The sequence below is a fragment of the Equus caballus genome, chromosome 3 (assembly GCF_041296265.1).
Source record: "Equus caballus isolate H_3958 breed thoroughbred chromosome 3, TB-T2T, whole genome shotgun sequence".
Classification (NCBI taxonomy): Eukaryota; Metazoa; Chordata; class Mammalia; order Perissodactyla; family Equidae; genus Equus; species Equus caballus.
The window spans coordinates 18148832-18171919 of record NC_091686.1 but is presented as its reverse complement, the minus strand read 5'-3'; the positions used below and the strand labels follow the sequence as shown (position 1 = coordinate 18171919).

The 23088-nt window shown below is 45.6% G+C and overlaps 1 protein-coding gene across 1 annotated transcript in view; it reads left to right on the top strand.

Moving 5' to 3' along the window:
- The window catches only part of RANBP10 (RAN binding protein 10), a 69040-nt gene that overhangs the window by 19669 nt on the left and 26283 nt on the right, over positions 1-23088 (top strand). Inside the window, exon 3 of the mRNA XM_001496579.6 lies at positions 2525-2577. Within this exon, the coding sequence (XP_001496629.6) occupies positions 2525-2577 (53 nt within the window). The remainder of the gene's footprint in view (positions 1-2524; positions 2578-23088) is intronic.

Below are 23088 nucleotides of genomic sequence, written 5' to 3'. Positions count from 1 at the left end.
GCACATGTGTTCCAAACACAAGCCTTCATCTTAGTGTCAGGAAACCTGTATGCCACGGATGGGATCACATGTGGTGTTGGGCAGAGGCCCACGCCCCTTCAAGCAAGGCAGGATGAATGGGCTCGCATCCAAGTCAGGGAACCCCCTGGCTGTGTTGCACTTGCATAATTGTGCTTGTGGATTGATGTTGGCAGGGCATTTGGGGTCGTTTGCTGCTTGGTCAGCTGTGGCATTAAGGGAATAGAGACCAGCTTTTGGCAGCGTCTATCACGTAAAATAAGGAAGCTTATTATTTGGGCTGCTGTTTTTCTGGGAAAATGTTTAGGTTTTAATCTAATGGGAATCCTGCTGGCAGGCTTACGCAGCTTCTGCTCCTGATGGTCCTTGAAGGTCCCCTTCTGGCAGGTGGTAGCAGACAGTTTTAGAGTCTCTGAGTCCTTTGAACCATGGAAGTCTCTCCTTGAAGTGCTGTTCCTCTCCTGTTTCTCCTTTCCCTTCCCTCCACTTTCCCTTAACCCTTGCAGGCCAAGTTATCAGGGCCATGTGTTGGTCATGTCTTTTCCTGGTTCCTGCCCAGCATGATGGGGGTAGCTGGTTTTAGAAGAAGATGAGTGGGTCAGAGCCTTCCCTCCCCGCCTTATCCTTTATTTGGGTGGTAGAGGCTGCTCCCCCAAAACCCAGTGGTGCAGCCATCCAGAGAGGGGCAAAGGGGCATTTACTGCAGATGAAGGACTCACAGGGACAGGAGCACCATGTTCTGGGGACTCTGGTTGTCTTAGGAAACAGGTACATAGGTGCATGGAGAATACTGGGAGAGAAAAGAAATAGCCCAAGATGGGGAAAGGTATGTGGAAGGGTTCCTTGCAGAATTACGTACAACAGGGAACAATCAGAATGTAAATGTACAGTCACTTGGAAATGGTCAAAATAAGGCAAACCCTATATAATTGCTTTAAAAAAATTTTTGTATTGTGGTAAAATATGCATAACATAAAATTGACTTTTTTTCCCCCTTTTTCTCCCCAAAGTCCCCCAGTACATAGTTGTATATCCTGGTTGTGGGTCCTAGTTGTGGCATGTGGGACACCGCCTCAGAATGGCTTGATGAGCATTGCTAGGTCTGTGCCCAGGATCCGAACTAGTGAAACCCTGGGCTTCCGAAGCAGAGCACATGAACTTAACCACTCGGCCATGCGGCCAGCCCCCAAATTTACTATTTTAATCATTATTAAGTGTACAGTTTTGTGGCATTAAGTACATTCACATTTTTATGCAACCATAATGTTGTACCTTAGCCCTCTTGGTTGGTGTTTTGAGTGTTCTGATCTCCTCAGTTACCTGTTGACTCTCATATGCAGTTAACATCAGGTAGCATTGTGTGGGTTTCTACTCTTTTATTTTTAGAAGGTCATGACTTGTTTCTCTTATTTCTAAGTTCTTGGGGAAATACCTCACTATTTCTTTGTACGCTACAAACATTTGGACTCAAGTGTTCATTTTCTTTTCTGGCCTGACCTCTGATGAGTGCCACTGAGACATCTTTGACAGAGTTGCCCAGCATGGGCCCCATCTTGCTGTGGCTGGCTTAGTTGTTTAGGCACATGGGCTGGGAGGAATGGGGGGCCTCAGGGGCTTTACACACCCTCCCAACTTTTCGTGGTCAGGGAGGTCAGTGCATATATGGAGTGAAGGTAATGAGTTTTGAGATACCCAGAGAAGCTTTTTGTGAGGCATCTTGACAGTCTCACACAAATCTAGCCTGGCTGTGCCTTTTCCGTGTCATGGTCCTTGTTGCAGAGTGGCTTATCCCCGTGGGCTTGATCTTGTATTGCTCTGCCAAGCACTATCTAGGATTGAGCCACTTACTTTAGGCACTTCTCGGAAATAGATGCCACCACCTTAGCTGGAGCCAGAAACCAAGGGACTGGAAGCAGGGGCCAGCCCTGAGGCTTGGTGGTTAAGTCCAGCATGCTTTGCTTTGGCAGCTTGGGTTCACGGGTTCAGATCTCAGGTGTGGACCTCTACCACTCGTCAAGCCATGTTATGGCAGTGACCCGTGTACAGAATGGAGCCACCCAGTGGTGTGATGGTTAAGTTTGTGCGCTCCGCTTCAGCGGCCCAGGGTTTATGGGTTTGGATCCTGGGCACAGACCAACACACCACTTGTCAAGTGTCCCACATGTAAAATGGAGGAAGATTGGCACAGATGTTAGCTCAGGGACAATTTTCCTTACCAAAAAAAAAAAAAGGACTGGAAGCAGTGATTTCAGGAAAGTTTCTTCTGAAACTGAAGCCAGTGGTTGCTGGTTACAGACACTACCTCCTGTTTTTCTAGCTACTTAAGGCATTGAGATGATTTCCATTAGAAAATCAAAGTGTAAAGGTTCTTCAGGAACTACTAGTATGTTAAAAGAGTCTCTACATTCATCACTTTCCTGTTTTTCTATTTTTTACCAAGAAATATTTGAGAAGGGAGATGCATAATTATTTGCTAATTGAAATTTTTGTGTGTGCTTTTTTGAAGGTACATGGGAATAGGACTCTCAGCTCAAGGTGTCAACATGAACAGACTTCCTGGTGAGTCACTGGTTAAGAGAGCATTTGTTCTGCTCTCCTGATCCATTCTATGGAGAGTCATGGCAGCAGCCAAGAGGCTGGAGAAGACTTTGCTGGCCACCTGCCCTAAGCCAACCCATTGGATGGAGGATCCTGAAAGGTGGCCATTGGGCTGGAATGATGTGAGCTTCCATTCCAAAAATTAATTGGCAAATGATTGTCATTCATGGAATTTGAACTGTTTACAGTCAAAACCAAGTGACCTGAGTTTGCTGCCAGTAGAGATACGCCTCAGTAGCCCTCGCCCTTATTGACCTTTGCTTGACCAGCGTGGGACTCAGGCATATACGGGGAGGAGGCTACTGCCAACCCTGCCTCCTTTGTTACTTCACCATGTTAAAGATCAAAGTCTTGGGGCCAGCCCGGTGGCACAGCGGTTAAGTTTGCACATTCTGCTCCGGTGGCCTGGGGTTTGCCAGTTCGGGTCCCAGGCGCAGACCTACGCACCGCTTATCAAGCCATGCTGTGGCAGGCGTCCCACATATAAAGTAGAGGAAGATGGGCACATATGTTAGCTCAGGACCAGTCTTCCTCAGCAAAAAGAGGAGGATGGGTGGCAGATGTTAGCTGAGGGCTAATCTTCCTAAAAAAAATAAAATAAATAAAGATCAAAGTCTTTAAGTGGCCTTCTGTGTGGAACATGGTTGAGGCAGTTTCTTAATAAATGGGAAGATGTGTGTGAAACTTGAGTTGACAGCACCCTCAGATTTGTGGAATGCTCTGGGGCCTGCACATGGGCCTCCTCTACCACCAAGGCACCCTTCTAGCTATTTTCTGCCTGCTGGCTCATGCCTAGTTCTGGGCTAGGCATAGTTGAGAGGACAGAAGTTTTTACCAGGAGGTGATGGGTTCCAGAAGATGATCCTAAGTCCATTTGTCACTTGAGTGGCAGAAGTGACATGGTGCAAGCTGCCCTGACACCATCATGGAAGCAGGCAAAGTCCCTGTGTTTTTCCCCTGGCCCTCTCTACTCTTTGTACCTATGACACAGAGAACACAGCTGGCTTTTTCCAAAGAGAGAGAGGCATGTAAACCTTACATCTTTTCCAATCTATGTTTAATATTGATCATAGATTTTTTTTTCTGATGGACTAATTTCAATACTTGAAATCCAGACTTGCTCAGGACTCAACTAATTGTCAGGAACAGTTTTGGTCTGAGTGAAAACTGGTCTTTCATTATTAATCAGAATGTGCATGGCATGTTTGACCTTTATGTAGTGTGCGGGTGTGATCTTTCTTATATAAGCCCCTGGCCTCAGCTGACTAGATGTGTCTACAGTGTCTGTAGCTCTGCCTCTTAGTGAACAAGGAGCTTAGAAAAATAATTTCCCGTCAAGGGTAAACTGATTCTTAATCTTTTTCTTGTTCTAAATGTGCTCTTTGAATTTTTGCAAGCTTTGGTGGCAGAGAAAAGAGGCTTTGGTAGGCTTAATATACAAAAGTAACTACTATAATCTATTATTAGATGACGCTTTGAGCAGCCCTGAACATTGGTTAAATGAAATTTTGTTAATCTACAGAAAGGAATACTATGCAGCCATAAAAGAATGAGGAGGCTCTTTAGGTACTGATTTGGAATAATCTCTAGAATGCATTGGTAAGTGAAATATATAAGGCATAGAACAATGTATAATATGCTACCAAATGTCCAAAAAAAGAGGGAAAAGGAACATATCTGTATCTGCTTGTATATACATAGAATATTTTTGGAAAGCTACAGAAAAATTTGTAATACTGGCTGTGCCTTGGGACGGGACAGGGTGGTTGAGGTCAGGACTGGGAAGGAAATTTTTCACTTTTGAAGCTTTCAAATTTTCTTCCTTGTGAATATATTTTCTGTTTTAAAAATATAAATAAAATTAAAACAAAATAAACTAAAGCAGATGCGCCTGCATCAAGAAGCCCTCGTGTCTGTCTTTTAGGTGGTCTTGGAATGTTGCCTTTTACCATGTGCTAGACTTGGTATTCTGAGTTCCACAGCTCATCTCCTTCTTTAGTAAGAACTGTTTTTGCAAGGCCCATTGGGTTTGAGATTCATGGAGTGGAGCAGACAAAGTAGAAGGAGTTCTACCTGGGCTGACCTGGATCTCTTTGAGATGGGGACATGTGGAACTGGCCTAGTCTGTTTGCCTTGTTTGTCAGAGGCCAGCTGCTGGTCGTGTTCTTTGATGCTCTTAATGTAACATTCTAGGGGAATCCATTTTTGGCCCTTGTGAATTCAGACCCTGCCCAGGCACAGGGTTGGGCCTGTGGGGAGAAGGGGCTAAGAGACTGTGGATGAAATGTAGGTTCCTACACTAACACAGCAGGAGAATCGGCTCTCACTGTGCATCTCTTTTTGTGTAAGAGAAAGGGGCTTCAGTGTTCTGTGGATGTTGCACCTGTCTTCATTTCCACTCTGCCTGCCTGCTCCTGAGGGTTTTCCTTCCTGCCATATCTGATCATCTGTGCAATTATTCCTTAAGGTGAAAAGTAGGAATCAGATTGCATCTAGATAGGGATTCTCCTAAGAAGGATAGATGGGGTCTGGCCCAGTGGCACAGTGGTTAAGTGCACACGTTCTGCTTTGGCGGCCTGGGGTTTGCCGGTTCAGATCCTGGGTGCAGACATGGCACCGCTTGGCACGCCATGCTGTGGTAGGCATCCCACATATAAAGTAGAGGAAATTGGGCACGGATGTTAGCTGAGGGCCAGTCTTCCTCAGCGAAAAGAGGAGGATTGGCAGCAGTTAGCTCAGGGCTAATCTTCCTCGAAAAAAAAAAAAAGGGGATAGATGCCCCTGGCTTTCTCAGGATACAGGGCTGGGCGGACCTAGCACAGGACAGATGTAGAGGTGGAGGGGAGGCACCCCTCTCAAGAATGATAGTGGGCCTGCACGGTTTATCCCAATGCTAGATGTGGAAGACCAGAATCATCTCCTTTGGTACTTTCTGTTTTCTGGGATCACTTTTGTGTGTGTGTGTGTGTGTGTGTGTGCACACGCGATGAGCATATATTCTCCCAAACTGAAAGTATCATTATTCATAAACAGTTAGACCTGAAACTACTTGCATGTATTTTGGTGTGGAGGTGAGATGGAGGGTGATAGTAGCTAAAGCCTGTCTGCCAGCTGCTTTTGATTTTCAAGAGGCCCTTGGTTGAGATGATGGCTTTTTAGACTGGATGTATAGCTGGTGGGAGGGGATTGATGGTGGTGACCTGGGCTGGGTCTAGAATTTGAGGTTTGGTATTAACTTCAGATGTTTGAGGGTTGGTGTATCTCCTTGATAGATACAGGTGTGTTTGGTGGAGGGTGGTGGTTAGGGTGGTTATTGCGGCTTCACAGTGGTGTTTCACCCTGGTGTTGAGGGGCACATAGGAATTTGCCAGGTGGTTCTAGGTAAGGCCTGATACAGTAAGGCTTGCAAGTGGATCCATAAATTGTCTAGCGTGGTGGCATGGCTTCCTGCAGATAGTCAGGATGAGCCAGTTGAGAGAAGAATCTCATGTTCCATGCCAAGGGGCCTAGAATTTTTTTCTAAGCAGTGGGCGCTGCAGGAGTGTTTTGAGCATAGGCGAGATGTGATCAGATTTACTAAAAAGCAACTAGTTTACCCTGACTCAGTGTAGAGGAGGAAAGATCAGAGTGATTGAGGCTGGGCTGGGCTTCCTGGGCAGTAGGAACTATAAGAGTTCAGGCACGTTAGGAAACTTCAGGAGGTGGTAGATTATGATGTTTAAAAGACTCCCTTTCCCTGTCCTGAAATATTTAACTGGAAACATTTAATCAGAAGTGGACAGTTAAATTTATATAAATGCCTTATGTGTGTGTATTGAGATAACTCAATATATCTGGTTTCGTTGAGAAGAATCCTACTAGGTCATCAGGAGGCGTTCCTTATCTTCATGGCTGTTTATGTAGATTACTTTCTATTTGCAAGTTCAGAAATATTTATGAGTGAATCCATCAGGGCCAGTTGGTCTTTTGGGGAGGACATTTTTTGAAAGCTTTCCCTTCCTTTCTTGTTAGCTTGTTTAACTTGTTTCTTGTGGTATCACTTTCACTATATTCTGCTTTGGCCATCTGGTTCTCTTAATTTATAGGAAAATAGCTATGGTTATTATTATTATTATTATTATTATTGTGTGTGTATCTGTGTGTGTGTGTGTGTGTGTGTGTGTGTGTGTGTGTGTATGAGGAAGATTGACCCTGAGCTAACATCTGTTGCCAGTCTTCATCTTTTAGCTTGAGGAAGATTGTCACTGAGCTAACATCTCTGCCAGTCTTCCTCTATTTTATGTGGGATGCCTCCACAGCATGGCTTGACAAGGGGTGCTAGGTCCGCATCTGGGATCTGAACCTGCAAACCCCGGGCTGCTGAAGTGCATGAACTTCACCACTACACCACCAGGCTGGCCCTTATGATTAATATTATCAAAATGTAAAAAAAAACTTCATGATTGATCTTTTATCAATGTATTGTTTTCTTACTTTAAATTTTTTTTTTGAGGAAGATTAGCCCTGAGCTAACATCTGCTGCCAATCCTCTTCTTTTTTCGCTGAGGAAGACTGGCCCTGAACTAACATCTGTGCTCATCTTCCTCTACTTTATATGTGGGATGCCTACCACAGCATGGCTTGCCAAGCGGTGCCATGTCCTGGGATCTGAACTGGTAAACCCTGGGCTGCCGAAGTGAAATGTGCACACTTAACTGCTGTGCCATGGGGCCAGCCCCTAATTTTTTTTTTTTTTTTGAGGAAGATTAGCCCTGAGCTAACTGCTGCCAGTCCTCCTCTTTTTTGCTGAGGAAGGCTGACCCTGAGCTAACATCTGTGCCCATCTTCCTCTACTTTATATGTGGGACGCCTACCACAGCATGGCGTTTGCCAAGTGGCACCATGTCTGCACCCGGGATCCAAACCGGCGAACCCCGGGCTGCCGAAGCCAAATGTGCAAACTTAAGCGCAACGCCACCTGGCCAGCCCCCAATTTTTTAATTAGTATAATTAACATACCATAAAATTCACCCCTTTAAAGAGTACCATTCAGTGGTTTTAGTTTAGTCACAAATTTATGTTACCATCATCACTATCTAATTTCAGAACATTTTCATCACCCTAAAGAGAAACTCCATACCCTTTAGCAGTCATTCCCCAACTCTCCCTCCTTCTAGCCCCTGGAAACCAGTAACCTGCTTTCTCTCCATGGATTTTCCTATTCTGGACATTTCACATGAATGGAATCATATAATATGTGGCCTTTTGTGTCTGGCTTCTTAGCATAATATTTTCTAGGTCCATCTAAGTTGTAGCATGTATCAGAAGTTCATTTCTTCTTATGGCCAAATAATATTCCATTGTACGGATGTATTACATTTTGCTTATTTATGCATCTGTGGATGGGTATTTGGATCGTTTCTACCTTTTCGGCTGTTATGATTGATGCTGCTATAAATAAACATTTGTGTACAAGGTTTTGTGTAGACATATGTTTTCATTTCTCTTGAGTACATACCTAGGAGTAGAACTGCTGGATCATATGGTAAGTCTGTTTAATCGTTTGAGGAACTGCTGAACTGGTTTTCACAGAGGCTGCTGCATTTTACATTCCCACTAGCAGTGTGTGAGGGTTCTGATGTCTCTATATCCTTGTCAACATTTGTTATTATCTGACTTTTTGATTGTAGCCATCCTAGTGGGTGTGAAATGGTATTTCATTGTGGTTTTCGTTTCATTTCTCTGATGACTAATGATAGCAAGCCTCTTTTCATGTGCTTATTGACCATTTGTATATCTTCCTTGGAGAAACATCTTCATATCATTTGCCTATTTTTTAATTGGGATATTTTTCTCCTTTTTATTGAGTTGTAAGAGTTCTTTGTATATTCAGGATACAAGTTTCTTATCAGTTATATGATTTGCAAATCTTTCCCCTACTCTATAGGTTGTCTTTTCACTTTCTTGATGTCTTTTGAAGCACAAAAATTTTTAATTTTGATCAAGTCTAATTTTCTAGTTTTTTCTTTTGTTGTTCATGCTTTTTGTATCATATCTAGGAATCCTTTTCCAAATCCAAGGTCATGAATACTTTACCCTTGTGTTTTCTTCTAAGATTTTTATAGTTTTAACTCTTACCTTTAGGTTTTTTTTTAAAAAATTTTTTATTGAGTTAATGATAGGTTACAATCTTGTGAAATTTCAGTTGTATGTTATTGTCTGTCAGTCGTGTTGTAGGTCCAACCCTTCACCCTTTGTGCCCACCCCCCACCCCCCTTTTCCCCTGGTAGCCACTAATCTGTTCTCTTTGTCTACAGGTTTAAATTCCTCATATGAGTGGATTCATACAGAGATTGTCCTTTTCTGTCTGGCTTATTTCACTTAACATAATTCCCTCAAGGTCCATCCATGTTGTTGCAAATGGGACAGTTTTGTTCTTTTTTACGGCTGAGTAGTATTCCATTATATATATACCACATCTTTATCCAATCATCTGTTGATGGGCATTTAGGTTGCTTCCACATCTTGGCAATTGTAAATAATGCTGCAATAAACATTGGGGTGCATAGGACTTTTGGAATTGCTGACTTCAAGCTCTCTGGCTAGATACCCAGTAGTGGGATAGCTGGATCATATGGTAGTTCTATTTTTAATTTTTTGAGGAATCTCCATACTGTTTTCCGTAGTGCCTGCACCAGTTTGCATTCCCACCAGCAGTGTATGAGCGTTCCTTTTTCGCCACACCCTCTCCAACATTTGTTACTATTTGTTTTAGTTATTTTTGTCATTCTAATAGGTGTAAGGTGATATCTTAGTGTAGTTTTGATTTGCGTTTCCCTGATGATCAGCGATGATGAACATCTTTTCGTGTGCCTATTGGCCATCCGTATATCTTCTTTGGAGAAATGTCTGTTCATGTCTCCTGCCCATTTTTTGATTGGGTTGTTTAATTTTTTGTTGTTGAGTTGTGTGAGTTCTTTATATATTATGAATATTAAGCCTTTGTCGGCTGTATTACTGGCAAATATTTTTTCCCAGTTAGTGGGGTTTTTTTTTGTTTCAATCCTGTTTTCCCTTGCCTTGAAGAAGCTCTTTAATCTGATGAAGTCCCATTTGTTTATTCTTTCTATTGTTTCCCTTGTCTGAGAAGACATGGTGTCTGAAAGATCCTTTTAATACTGATGTCAAAGAGTGTACTGCCTACGTTTTCTTCTAGAAGCCTTATGGTTTCAGGTCTCACCTTTAGGTCTTTGATCCATTTTGAGTTTATTTTGGTGAATGGTGAAAAACTATGGTCAATTTTCATTCTTTTACATGTGGCTTTCCAGTTTCCCCAGCACCATTTGTTGAAAAGACTTTCTTTTCTCCATTGTATGCCCTCAGCTCCTTTGTCAAAGATTAGCTGTCCATAGATGTGTGGTTTTATTTCTGGGCTTTCCATTCTGTTCCATTGATCTGTGCACCTGTTTTTGTACCAGTACCATGCTGTTTTGATTACTGTAGCTTTGTAGTATGTTTTGAAGTCAGGGATTGTGATGCCTCCAGCTGTGTTGTTTTTTCTCAGGATTCCTTTAGCAATTCGGGGTCTTTTGTTGCCCCATATGAATTTTAGGATTCTTTGTTCTATTTCTGTAAAGAATGTCATTGGGATTCTGACTGGGATGGTGTTGAATCTGTAGATTGCTTTAGGTAGAATGGACATTTTAACTATGTTTATTCTTCCAGTCCATGTGCATGGAATGTCTTTCCATCTCTTTATGTCCTCATCCATTTCTTTCAGAAAAGCCTTGTAATTTTCATTGTATAGGTCTTTCACTTCCTTAGTTCAATTCACCCGAGGTATTTTATTCTTTTTGTTGCAATTGTGAATGGTATTGTGTTCTTGAGTTCTTTTTCTGTTAGTTCGTTATTAGAGTATGGAAATGCTACTGATGTATGTAAATTGATTTTATACCCTGCAACTTTGCTGTAGTTGTTGATTACTTCTGAAAGTTTTCCAATGGATTCTTTGGGGTTTTCTATGTATAAGATCATGTCGTCTGCAAACAGCGAGAGTTTCACTTCTTTCCCCCCTATTTGGATTGCTTTTATTCCTTTTTCTTGCCTGATTGCTCTGGCCAGGACCTCCAGAACTATGTTAAATAAGAGTGGTGACAGAGGCCAGCCTTGTCTCGTTCTTGTTCTCAGAGGGATGGCGCTCAGTTTTTGCCCATTGAGTATGATGTTGGCTGTGGGTTTGTCATATATGGCCTTTATTATCTTGAGGTAGTTCCCTTCTATCCCCATTTTGTTCAGAGTTTTTATCATAAATGGCTGTTGGATCTTGTCAAATGCTTTCTCTGCATCTATTGAGATGGTCATGTGGTTTTTATTCCTCAGTTTGTTGATGTGGTGTATCACATTGACTGATTTGTGGATGTTGAACCATCCCTGTGTGCCTGGTATGAATCCCACTTGATCATGATGTATGATCCTTTTGATGAATTGCTGTATTCGGGTTGCCAAAATTTTGTTGAGAATTTTTGCATCTATGTTCATGAGCGATATTGGCCTGTAGTTCTCCTTTTTCGTGCTGTCCTTGTCAGGCTTTGGTATCAGTGTGATGTTGGCCTCGTAGAATGTGTTAGGAAGTGTTCCATCCTCCCTAATTTTTTGGAATAGCTTGAAAAGGATAGGTATTAAATCCTCTCTGAAAGTTTGGTAGAATTCCCCAGGAAAGCCATCTGGTCCTGGGGTTTTATTCTTTGGGATGCTTTTGATTGCTGTTTCAATCTCTTTCCTTGTGCTTGGTCTGTTCAAATTGTCTGCTTCTTCTTGATTGAGCTTTGGGAGATTGTAGGAGTCCAAGAATTTATCCATTTCCTCTAGGTTATCCATTTTGCTGGCATATAGTTTTTCATAGTATTCTCTTATAATCCATTGTATTTCTGCGGAGTCTGTTGTTATTACTCCTCTTTCATTTCTGATTTTGTTTATTTGAGCTGTCTCCCTTTTTTTCTTTCTAAGTCTGGCTAGGGGTTTGTCAATTTTATTTATCTTCTCAAAGAACCAGCTCTTTGTTTCATTGATCCTTTCTCCTGCCTTTTTTGTTTCCATAGCATTTATTTCTGTTCTGATTTTTATTATTTCTCTCCTTCTGCTGACTTTGGGCTTTGTTTGTTCTTCTTTCTCTATTCAGTTAGGTATAGTTTGAGATTGCTCATTTGCGATTTTTCTTGTTTGTTAAGATGTGCCTGAATTGCAATGAATTTTCCTCTTAATACAGCTTTTGCTGCATCCCATATAAGTTGATATGGCATGTTTTCATTTTCATTTGTCTCCAGGTATTTTTTGATTTCTTCTTTAATTTCTTCAATGATCCGTTGCTTGTTCAATAGCATATTGTTTAGTCTCCACATCCTTGTGCCTTTCTCAGCTTTTTTCTTGTAATTAATTTCTAGCTTTATAGCATTATGATCAGAGAAGGTGCTTGTTATTACTTCAATTTTTTTAAATTTGTGGAGGCTTGCCTTGTTTCCCAACATATGGTCTATCCTTGAGAATGTTCCATGCGCACTTGAGAAGAATGTGTATTCTGCTGTTTTTGGATGGAGTTTTCTATATATGTCTATTAAGTCCAACTGTTTTAGCTTTTCGTTTAGCTCCACTGTTACTTTGTTGATTTTCTGTCTGGATGATCTGTCCATTGATGTGAGTGGGGTGTTGAGGTCCCGTACTATTATTGTGTTATTTTTGATATCTTCTTTTAGGTTTGTTAATAGTTGCTTTATGAACTTTGGTGCTCCTGTGTTGGGTGCATAGATATTTATAAGCGTTATTTCTTCTTGATGAAGTGTCCCTTTGATCATTATATATTGGCCCTCTATGTCTCTCTTTACCTGCCTTATCTTGAAGTCTGATTTGTCTGATATAAGTATTGCGACACCTGCTTTCTTTTGTTTGCTATTAGCTTGGAGTGTTATCTTCCACCCCTTCACTCTGAGCCTGTGTTTGTCTTTGGAGCTGAGGTGTATTTCCTGGAGGCAACAAATTGTTGGATCTTGTTCTTTAATCCATTTTGCCACTCTGTCTTTTTATTCGAGAGGTCAATCTGTTTACATTGAGGGTGAGTATTGATGCATGAGGGCTTAATGCTGTCATTCTGTTGCTCATTTTCCGGTTTTCCTGTGTTTCCTTTGTTTCTCGTCCTGTGTGTTTTAGCCTACCCATTGATTTCTGAAATTTCTTATGCTGGGTTTCTTAGACTTTTCCTTTTTTATGTTTTGTGTCTCTGTTCTGTTTTTTAGTTTAGTGGCTACCCTGAAGTTTCTATTCAGAATCTCATGTATAACATAGTCCATTTTCTGGTTGTCTCTTACTTCCTTAGCCTAGACTGTTTCAGTCCCTTTCCTCCTCCCCTCTTAAATTATTATTTTCATCTCTTATTCCAACTTGTGTTGTGAGTTTGTGGTTAGAGTGATAAGATTATCTTTGCTTTGGTGATTTCCTTCCCTTTATCCTAATGCTATAGTTGAATATTTGCTATCCTATTCAGATTCTATTTGTCTCCCTACTCTGTGTTTTGTGACCCCTTACTCCCTTTTTTTTTTCAGGTATGAGAGCCTTCTTGAGGATTTCTTGTAGTGGAGGTCTTGTGACTACAAAGTCCCTTAGCTTTTGTTTGTCTGGAAAAGATTTAATTTCTCCCTCATATCTGAAGGATATTTTTGCTGGATAGAGTATTCTTGGCTGAAGATTTTTATCCTTTAAAGTTTTGAATATGTCACTCCAATCTCTCCTTGCTTGTAAGGTTTCTGTAGAGAAATCTGCTGAAAGTCTGATGGAGGTTCCTTTGTAGGTTATTTTCTTCTGCCTTGCTGCCCTGAGTATTCTTTCTTTGTCATTCATTTTTGCTATTTTTACTACTATATGCCTTGCAGTAGGTCTTTTTACATTGACAAATCTAGGAGATCTGAAAGCTTCCTCCACACGCATTTGTCTCTCAATCCCTGGATTTGGGAAGTTCTCTTCTGTTATTTCGTTCAGCACACTTTCTGCTCTATTTTTCTTTTCCACGCCTTTTTTTTTTCTTTCTGCTTTTTCTCCCCAAATTGCCCCAGTACGTAGTTGTATATATTTTAGTTGTGGGTCCTTCTAGTTGTGGCACTTGGGATGCCACCTCAGCATGGCCTGATGAGCAGTGCCATGTCCGCACCCAGGATCCGAACCAGTGAAACCCTGGGCCGCCGCAGCAGAGCGTGCGAACTTAACCACTTGGCCATGGGGCCAGCCCCTATGAAGCCACTTTTCTTCTGGTTCCTCATCTGGGTGAGTGAAACCAGTAAGAACAGGTGATAGAGTGGCCTGAGGGAGCCTCCTCCCCTTTCTCTCTGAAATAAGTGCTTCTTGACTATAGGTGATAACCTCTTTCTCTCTTACATTCATGCTCCCCCCTCTCGCCTCCCCCTCCTCCTCCCGTCTCCCTCCCCTCCCCTACCTTCCCCTCCCCCCTCTTTCCCTCTACCCTCTCTTTCCCTCTCCCCCACTTTTCTCCCTCCCCCCCACTTTTCTCCCTCCCCCCATTTCTGCCTCTTTCCCACTCCATCTCCCTTCCTGCCTCCCTCCTTTCCTCCTCTACCCTGGGCTACTCTTTCTCTGGTTTCTTTTTGGTCTTCTTCCATTTTTTTTTAAAGATTGGCCCTGAGCTAACATCTGTTGCCAATCTTCCTCTCTCTTATTTCCTTCTCCCCAAAGCTCAGTACATAGTTGTATGTTCCACTTGTAGGTCCCTCTAGTTCCGCCGTGTGGGAGGCTCCCTCAGCATGGCCTGATGAGCAGTGCTATGTTCACATCCAGGATCTGAACCAGTGAAACCCTGGGCTGGGGAAGTGGGGCGGGAGAACTTAACCACTCGGCTGCGGGGCCAGCCCCAGGGTCTTGTTCCTGATTAGAACTTAGAGTAGCTCAGTGAAGTGGGTGTGGAGGCAGTAGAGGCAGTTCTCACCTTCCTTGAGGGACCCAGAAGATTCTCTCTGGCCTGTGAATGGCTGGGCTTTGCCTGGCCCTGAAAGTGCAATTAAAGCACAGTCTGTAGACCCTCCAGGCAAGAGTATACAACTCACTTCTCTGTCTCCACTCTGTCTTTGAGCAGATCACACCTCCAGAAACCTCAGTGCTTTGCTTAAGGTCCAGCAGACAGTGGACCCACTTGCCCCAAACTGAGATAACCTTCCTGCAAAAAACAGATCCTCCTGTGTTTCCTATGTCTGCTGACAGCCACTGCCCACCCTGGGCCCCCAGGTGGGACTCCTCAGAGTACTCTTCATCCCTCCCTTTCCCTCACCCCATAGTTCTGCTACTCCCCAAATATCTCTTTAATCTGGCCCCCTTGTTTATCCCTGCTGTCATTGCCTCTCTGTTGGGCTGTTTCCGTGGCCTCCTGATTGGTCTCTCTACCTGGGCCTCTGCTCTGCAGTCCCTGTATGCACTTTGCCCCTTGCCTGCTTTGGACCTCTGACTCCTTTGCCCAGAGGACACAGGCTCTTTGGGCCCTGCTCAACCTCTTCTGCCACCTCTGCCCTCCACACTCACCACCCATTAGCATGTCTGTGTGGGGCTCCAAACATGCTGCAAACATTCCCTGCCCTGCTCCTTGGCAGGTGGCACTTCTTGCCCTCAAGTGTCCTTCCTGCTTTTGACCCCCTGTGCAACCTTGACTGACCCCTTCCACCCTGATTGCATCTCTGTGATGACGCTTGTCACCCTGCCTTCACATTTACCCAGCTGTGTCCTCACTGGGTTGTGAGCTCCTTGGGACGTGGACCACGTCATTTTTTTTTTAAAGATTGGTACCTGGGCTAACATCTATTGCCAATCTTCTTTTTTTTCTCTTCTTATTCTCCCCCAAACCCTCCAGTATATAGTCGTATATTCTAGTTGTAGGTCCTTCTGGCTCTGCTATGTGGGACACTGCCTCAGCATGGCTTGATGAGTGGTGCTAGGTCCACCCCCAGGATCCGAACCAGCAAAACCCTGGGCTGCAGAAGCAGTCTGTGCAAACTTAACCACTCAGCCACAGGGCCAGCCCCTCGGACCATATCGCGCTCTCTCCCTTTGTTTTTTTCTTTTGAGGAAGATTAGCCCTGAGCTAATTACTGTCAATCCTCTCTTTTTGCTGAGGAAGACTGGCCCTGAGCTAACATCAGTGCCCATCTTCCTCTACTTTATATGTGGGACGCCTACCACAGCATGGCTTTTGCCAAGCAGTGCCATGTCCGCACCCGGGATCCAAACCGGTGAACCCTGGGCCCCCAAGAAGAAGAACATGTGAACTTAACCACTATGCCACCAGGCCGGCCCCAGACCATGTCTTTTTATCACTACTCTCCTAGAGTGAGCACAGATGCACTTGGGCTGTGGGAGGAGGCTGGTCTTGCATTTGCTGTGCTTTGCCTCAGTGTGACGGCTTCAGTAAGCGGATGTGGTTCTGGAACCAGTCTTGAGTCAGGTCCCCGCTGGCCTGGAGCCTGCCTTTGGTTAGGAATAGCCTTCAATTGGAGCTCAGCCTCCCCCCACTATCTTAACTATTGTGGCACTGATTGTGGTGGGGGCTCTGCCACTATCTTCTACCTGTAGAAGGAGTGATTGTCCCCCCCTTTCTGTATGTCAGGGCTCAGTGTCATTGAACCAACTGCTGGCTCACATTTGGTCATGGGAGGAAACCTGCAGGGCTGTGGTTGGCTGTGAAGCAGTGTAGCTCAGTAGTTAAGAATGTGGACTCTGGAGCCACACTGTCTACATTTGTATCCTGGAAGCTGTGTTACCTGGAGCAAGACCCTTAACTGCTCTGTGCCTCAGTTTTCCCATTTGTAAAATGGAAGTGATACTAGTACCTAACTCATAAATGGATGGTTATGAGGATTAAATAATTCCTGTAAGTTTCTTAGAATAGTGCCTTATATAAAAAAAGGAGTATGTAAATGTTAGCTTTTGTTGTTTTTGAGAAAAGTATTTTTTTCCTACCTGAGGAAGGAAGTACCTATACATTTAAAATTCTTTTATGAATCTGGTATATCAGAGTAGAATCAGCTATTTTTCTCCCTGAGGAAGGAAGTACTGATGCATTTAAAGTTCTTTTATGAATGTTGTATGTCAGAGCAGAGTTAGGTGTAATCGATGTTTTTTCTCCAGTGCTTGTGTTTTCTGTATTTGAGTAGGCTTATTTAGTACACGTTAGCTGAAGTTGAATTATGGAGGATGAGGACAGCATAGCAACCAAAATCAAAATGTTGATGTTCCAAGTGTTTTCTTGTAGGTTGTACTGGCTCAGCAGGAGACCTCTAGGACTATCAGGGACAGAGGGCAACCACTCTGGGGGGGTCTCACTTGTCCCTGGGGGCAGATGGTAACAGAGAGTGCCTCTTACGTGAGGCTATGGTGCTCAGACTTTCCTGAGAGCATATGGGCCTGTCTTAGCTTGCATGGTCAGAGGCTTCTGTTGGAAGATGTGAAGTTTTGATGTTTACCTTTTGTAAGGTGTTTTTGGTCTCTTTACGTGTGAAGCCAAGGAACAGGTGTGGCCCAAAGTAAGAATGTCAGAACCCTTGGTTGAATGGCTTGGGAGCGGGGCAGGGTGATCTGCAGGCAGGTAAGTGTACCTGCAGCCCCACCCTCCCATCGGTGAGCTTGCAGCCATCCCTGGATTGGGGAAGCAGGGAGAAAAGGTGGGGAGTGTGGATAGAGAATGGGGTTTAGGCTGCACTCATGCTTGGGTGCCTTGAGGGGAACAAGGGTAGGACAGATCTTCCTTCTGTCTTATACCTTGGACAGGACCAGGGAGACTCAGGCTGTGTTGATAGGCAGCTCCATCTGCATCAGAGCTGGGTAGCTGATAACTTCCTCCTTGCCATTTTTGTGAAGGAGACAGCTCTTGTCTTGGTGTGGCATATATTACCTTAATTACTACACCCCCTCAAAGGAGAACCCAGGCCCATTGAGGCATACTTTCCTTGAATTGTTGGAAGAGAAGCAGCTGAAAGAACTACAGCTGGGGATTAGGGATGGGGACATATATCCTGAAGCAGATGGCTCCTGGCAACCAGGCCCTGGTGGGGGAGGCAGGAGAGGTGGCGGGCGAGGAGGGACTATCTGCTTTCCTTTCACAGGATGTTGTGTTCAAGTGAGCATCTTTTCCTACCCCTAGAGTTACCTGATCAAGCCTGCTATGAGTGGGCTGTTAAGAGCCTGCTCCCAGGAGTGTTTGTGTCCTGATCCCTCTGGCTGGGCCCTGCTTCTACTGGGTGGGACACATTCTGCAAATAGCTGATATTGCATATCTGCACATGCCATGGCAGAGCAACAGCAGATAGCAGAGATCAGGGCAGAACACCGGGAGTCCGTACCAGCTTCACAAGGGCAGAGGCTAGCCCCTGTTGGTAAATAATATGGTATTCAATGTCCTTCCTCCCTATCCTCCTAAGGGTACACAGCACATGCAGTGTAACCTGTCTGTTCAGAGCAAATACCAATAGCAGGTGTCTTTGCACAGTGGCCATCTGAGATTACTGACATGTAGGTTTGTTTCCTGTAGTCTGGAAGTGCTGTTTGTACCTACCAAACAGACTGTTTCTGTCCACTCCATGTAGGCTGGGGAACCTTGTTGCTCATAGCTGATGAGCCCTCACTGTGTCAACCATTAATCACCACCTCTCTTTGGGGCGTCTTTCACCCTAGGATCTATAGTGCCTCACAGGGATTTGCCATAGGGCTGCTCAGTCCCAATCTCCATGAGGGAAGCCATGCTTCTCTCCAGCTGGGTGGGTTGAGCCATCAGGACCCCACTGGGTATCTGGGTGTACCTCCTCCTGACCCTCACAGAGCACTTGGAAACAGGCCTCACCTCCCCTGGTATGATTGTAGGCGCCATAAAGGCCTCTCAAGTGAGTACCAGCTGAGGCTGGTAAAGGGAAGAAGCCAACTGGTGATGACCCTGCCATTCAAGCCTGTAGGGTACCTCGAGGCAGCCTTGCCTGGGAAATGGAGCAGCCAGGAGATTCTCTGAAGCCACTGGAACAGCTGCCCAGGACCAGGGCTGTGGGAAGATAGGTTGGGGTTGTATGCCTGGTGCTGACAAACCCCTCGCTGCCTTTCTCACTCAGTTCTTTCTTTGTCTGAGATATCCTTGGGAAATGACCTGGATGAGAGTGGAGGGGTAGATATCCAGAAGCCTTGTAGCTCTGGCAACAGGTTCTACTGGGCAGTCCAGAACAGAGGGTGGTTTGGCAATTGGGCCCAAGGACCAGGTAGCTGGTTAAAGCCTCTGGTGGCTCATGTGGTGGTTAATGGTGTTGGTGCCACAGGATCCACCGTGGTCCCCACTGTGGAGCTTGTTTCATGTAAGAGGCCCTTTGCTTCCCTGATGTTCCTCCCTGGGCCAGCAGTGCCCTTGGTCCTACGGCCAGCCAGGCTCGTGCTCCTTTTCCATGGGCCTCTTCCCTCACCCATAGGGAGACATGTATTACCAAACATTCCGGGGCTGCTCAGCAGCCTTTTGAAGTGAGGCAACTGAGTCAGACATGGAAATTACTATTTCTGGGCTGGAGGATTTCTTGTCTACGATATCCTGTTTTCTTCTTCCAAATACCAGCTCCCACTTCTCTGTAGTACAGAGGTAAAAATTCTGAATTTACAACTGTATTTTATTTTTAAGATTTTATTTTTCCTTTTTCTCCCAGAGCCCCCTGGTACATAGTTGTGTATTTTTAGTTGTGGGTCCTTCTAGTCGTGGCATGTGGGATGCCCCCTCAGCATGGCTTAATGAGCGGTGCCATGTCCACGCCCAGGATCCGAACCAGTGAAATCCTGGGCCGCAGAAGCAGAGTGCGCGAACTCAACCACTCGGCCACGGGGCCGGCCCCTAAGACTGCATTTTTCAGGGCAAGTTAAGTCCTTTGAGATAAGAGGTTTCATCAATAGCAGAAGGGCCAGTTCTGAAACCCAAGTTTGTCAGTCTTTGAAAACAGAGATTCTCTAGTGTCCTCTCAGTGTGGCTTGAGGCTGGGGCCGCATCAGGGTGGAGCTAAGTGGGGATCAGTTACTGCTCAATCCCTTACTTCCCTAGTGCTGGACAGAAGTCTGTATCTAGGGGTCCTGGAAACACTGGAATACCATGCCTGAGCCTTCTTTTCGGAAGGGTTTTTTGCATGCCCATCCCAGGATCTGGTGATGTATGCAGTCACAGGCTCCCACATTACCAGGGGACACCCACCTATTGCCTTTCCCCAGAGGTTCAAAAGGAGCTCAGTGGGAAACAAGGAAAAGCCAAACCCAACCCCAGAGGAGAGATACCAAGACCTGGGAGTTGAGGTTGCTCCTCAGTTTTGCAGGACAGTGCCACCCCCTTTTCTTAGCCTGATTCAGCATGGATGGCAGACCCAGTCTGTCCTATGGGAGCCTGAGGTATAGGCAGGTAGCCCTACCAAATATGCCAAATGCTATTTGAACCATGTCCTAGCCAGACCCAACTAGACCCATCCTGGCTGCCCGTGACCCTTTCCTCGCCTTTAGGTATCTGTTTTTTGGGCGTTGGGGGGGGGGGGATATGACCTCTGGAACTCCCCTTCATATACAGGTGCTAATTATATAGTTCCTCACCCTGCCCATGGCTTTTTTTTTTTTTTGAGGAAGATCCGCCCTGAGCTAACATCTCCTGCCAATCCTCTTTTTGCTGAGGAAGGCTGGCCCTGAGCTAACATCCATGCCCATCTTCCTCTACTTTATATGTGGGACGCCTACCACAGCATGGCTTACCAGGCGGTGCCTTGTCCGCATCCGGGATCTGAACCAGCGAACCCCAGGCCGCTGAAGCGGAATGTGTGCACCTAACCATTATGCCACCGGGCCGGCCCTGCCTATGGCTTTAAGCTGACACCTGGCGCTGTTGCAGTGTAGGGCCTGGTGTCCCTATGAGGGCAGGCTCCACATGGTGTCAGCCCATGGTGTCACCAGCTACCTTGTAGAAACAACCTTTTTTCCTGCCCTCTTTACTTTGGCTTCCATGCTGAGCCACCATGAAAAGAAGACTCCCAGGGCATCCCTGGCCCCTCTGGCCAAGAGCTCCCAGAGGCATCGCCTTAGGGTTGTCTTGATCCTATTCCTTGGTCTTATGGCTCAGGGTAACAGCTGTGTGAGTACTGTGACAGGCCTTCTCTGATGCCAGCCCTCAGCATCTGCTGAATGAAAAACTCTAATCTTTTGCTTTCCCATTATCCATTGTCAAGCTGCTCCAGGCAGTGATCCTGTGAGATTTTTTTAAGATATCTGAGGTTATGGGAAAGGCATCTCTCAGATGGGTTTCTGGAGAGAGATGGTTCTGAGTGAGAGACCAACCTTGAGAAACAGCCCTGCCATGAGGTTCCCCATGGCACATGTGCTCTCCACTGCAACCCTCATGCTCAGGAAGCACCCTGGGCAAGCCTGCTTAGCTCCTTCCCTCCATAACCAGCCTCAAGAGTGACATTCTGAGAGCTACTGGGCATGGCTGTTGAGCTCTGCCAAATGCTCTGAAGGTCAGTGGCCTCCACAGGAAACGGGACAAGCAAGAGTGGAGCAGGCCTGGGGCTGCTATTGGTTGGCTCTTAGAAGAGGTGGTTGGTGATCAGCTCCACCTCTGCTTGTTCCCTCAGGCCAGAAGAGAGCAGGAAGTCTGAAGCGCCCAGGCCTGACCACTGAGCTGGTGTTAGAGATGGAGAAGGAAGGGAAACTCGCCAGTGTGTGCCTCCTGTGGACTGGTATTCCATGTCCATTCTCGTTTAATCCTTCCATCAACCTGAAAGAGAAGTTCAGCCAGGGGAACTCAGAGGGGCTAAGAAGTGATAGGGTTGGGATTCAAACCCAAGTCTCTCTGACCGCAAAGTCCAATGATGATTAGGACCCATTTGTTGGGGAGAGATGGCTGGTTTGGCGGCATAGAGGTCAGCGCTTAGGCCAGCTTTGTGAGAGAGACATAGGCTGGACTCTGTCCTGGTCAGCCTTGGGCCGGGACCAGAACTTAGCAGACAGGCACAGCACTAGCCCCCCTCCCACAGTTCTGTGCTAATGTGCTGACGGTGTGTAAATCTTTCCACTCAGCAGTAGGAGTCCTTTTCATTCCTAGCTCCACTGGGACTGAGGCCTTTGGTGTGTCCTGGCAGGTAAGAGTGGCAAAGAGTGGGCTCTTGGAGCAATCATGCTGGACTCTATGGTACCTCCGCCCCGCAGTGAGGAATCTCCCACCTCTGGGGCCCTTTAACCTGGGATGGCATCTGGGAGTGCTAAGATCATGAACCATTTCCTCAGCCACCCCCGCATTTCTGTGACTGATACTTCCGCTCTGAGTGATGATGGAGGGGGAAGTGGGTGGTGCCAGAGCATCTGAACTGGGCACCTGGGGCCTCCTGGCCTGAATGTGGTTTGGCTTCTCCTTGCATCACTGGCATCTAATAGGTGTCTGACGTGGCAGAGGATAAGCTTTTCTGTGTGGGCGCCAGACTGGCTACCCATCAGTTCCCTCTGGGAGTGACAAGGCTTATTCTCTTTGGAAAGGGAAGAATGGTTATTTGGGTGGCACTCTCTGTGTAGACAGAGTGTTGTCCCCATCATACAGCCCTAGGCATCCTCTGAACCAGAGCCACTTGGATCTGATTCCCTATAGAGCCTGTGCCCCCTTGTTTTCTTCTGGCCCTTACATCCCACTGTCCTCTGAGACAGCTGGCTTTGGCCCTGTGGTAAGGGTGACAGCTCTCATTCCTGAGCACATCATCTCTCACACCAGGCCCATCCAGCGAGAAGTGACTGCTCATGCTGGTGGGGCCTATGCTTAGGAAGTTGCTGACTTTGACTCCAGGACAGGAGTTGGGGGTAGTGGGGAAGGGCCTATTCTGAAGCAGAGGATGGTGGGACTAGACAGGCGGCTTGCTCAGGCAGAGGTATGGGAATGACCATAGCTGCTGGACCCTTTTAATGGGAAGGGGGACTTTGAATGTGGATTCTTCTAGAGCTGGCAGGGATGTCTGCATCACCTGCCGTGTTTCACAGAAGAAACTGAGCCCCAGAGAAGTTAAATGACTTCCCCAGAGGTAGAGCCAGGTCAGCAGCCCAGCTGCAGACCTCTTTCCAGGGCCCAGAAGTGGCTTCACCATCAGTCTCTATGAGTAGGGGTATGATGCAAAAAGACAGCTCTAATTTTCTTTAAAAGAAAAACAACAACAAAACTCCTCACAGGATTGCCCACGGGCAGTGTATCACAACGAGGTCTGACCCATTGACAATCTTGTACTTCAGGTTTCCTGCCAGCCCTTGGCCACATTTGCCTTTTCGTTTCAACAAACTTTTCTTGAGCACCAGCTGTGGGCCACATGTTATGCAGGGTGAACAAAAATATGCTTAGATGTGGTCCCTGTAGTTAGAGTACCTTGGTTGCTTCAGGGGAGAGACGCCTATCTCGTCAGCTTTGTCCACTAGACCTCAGGCAGGACA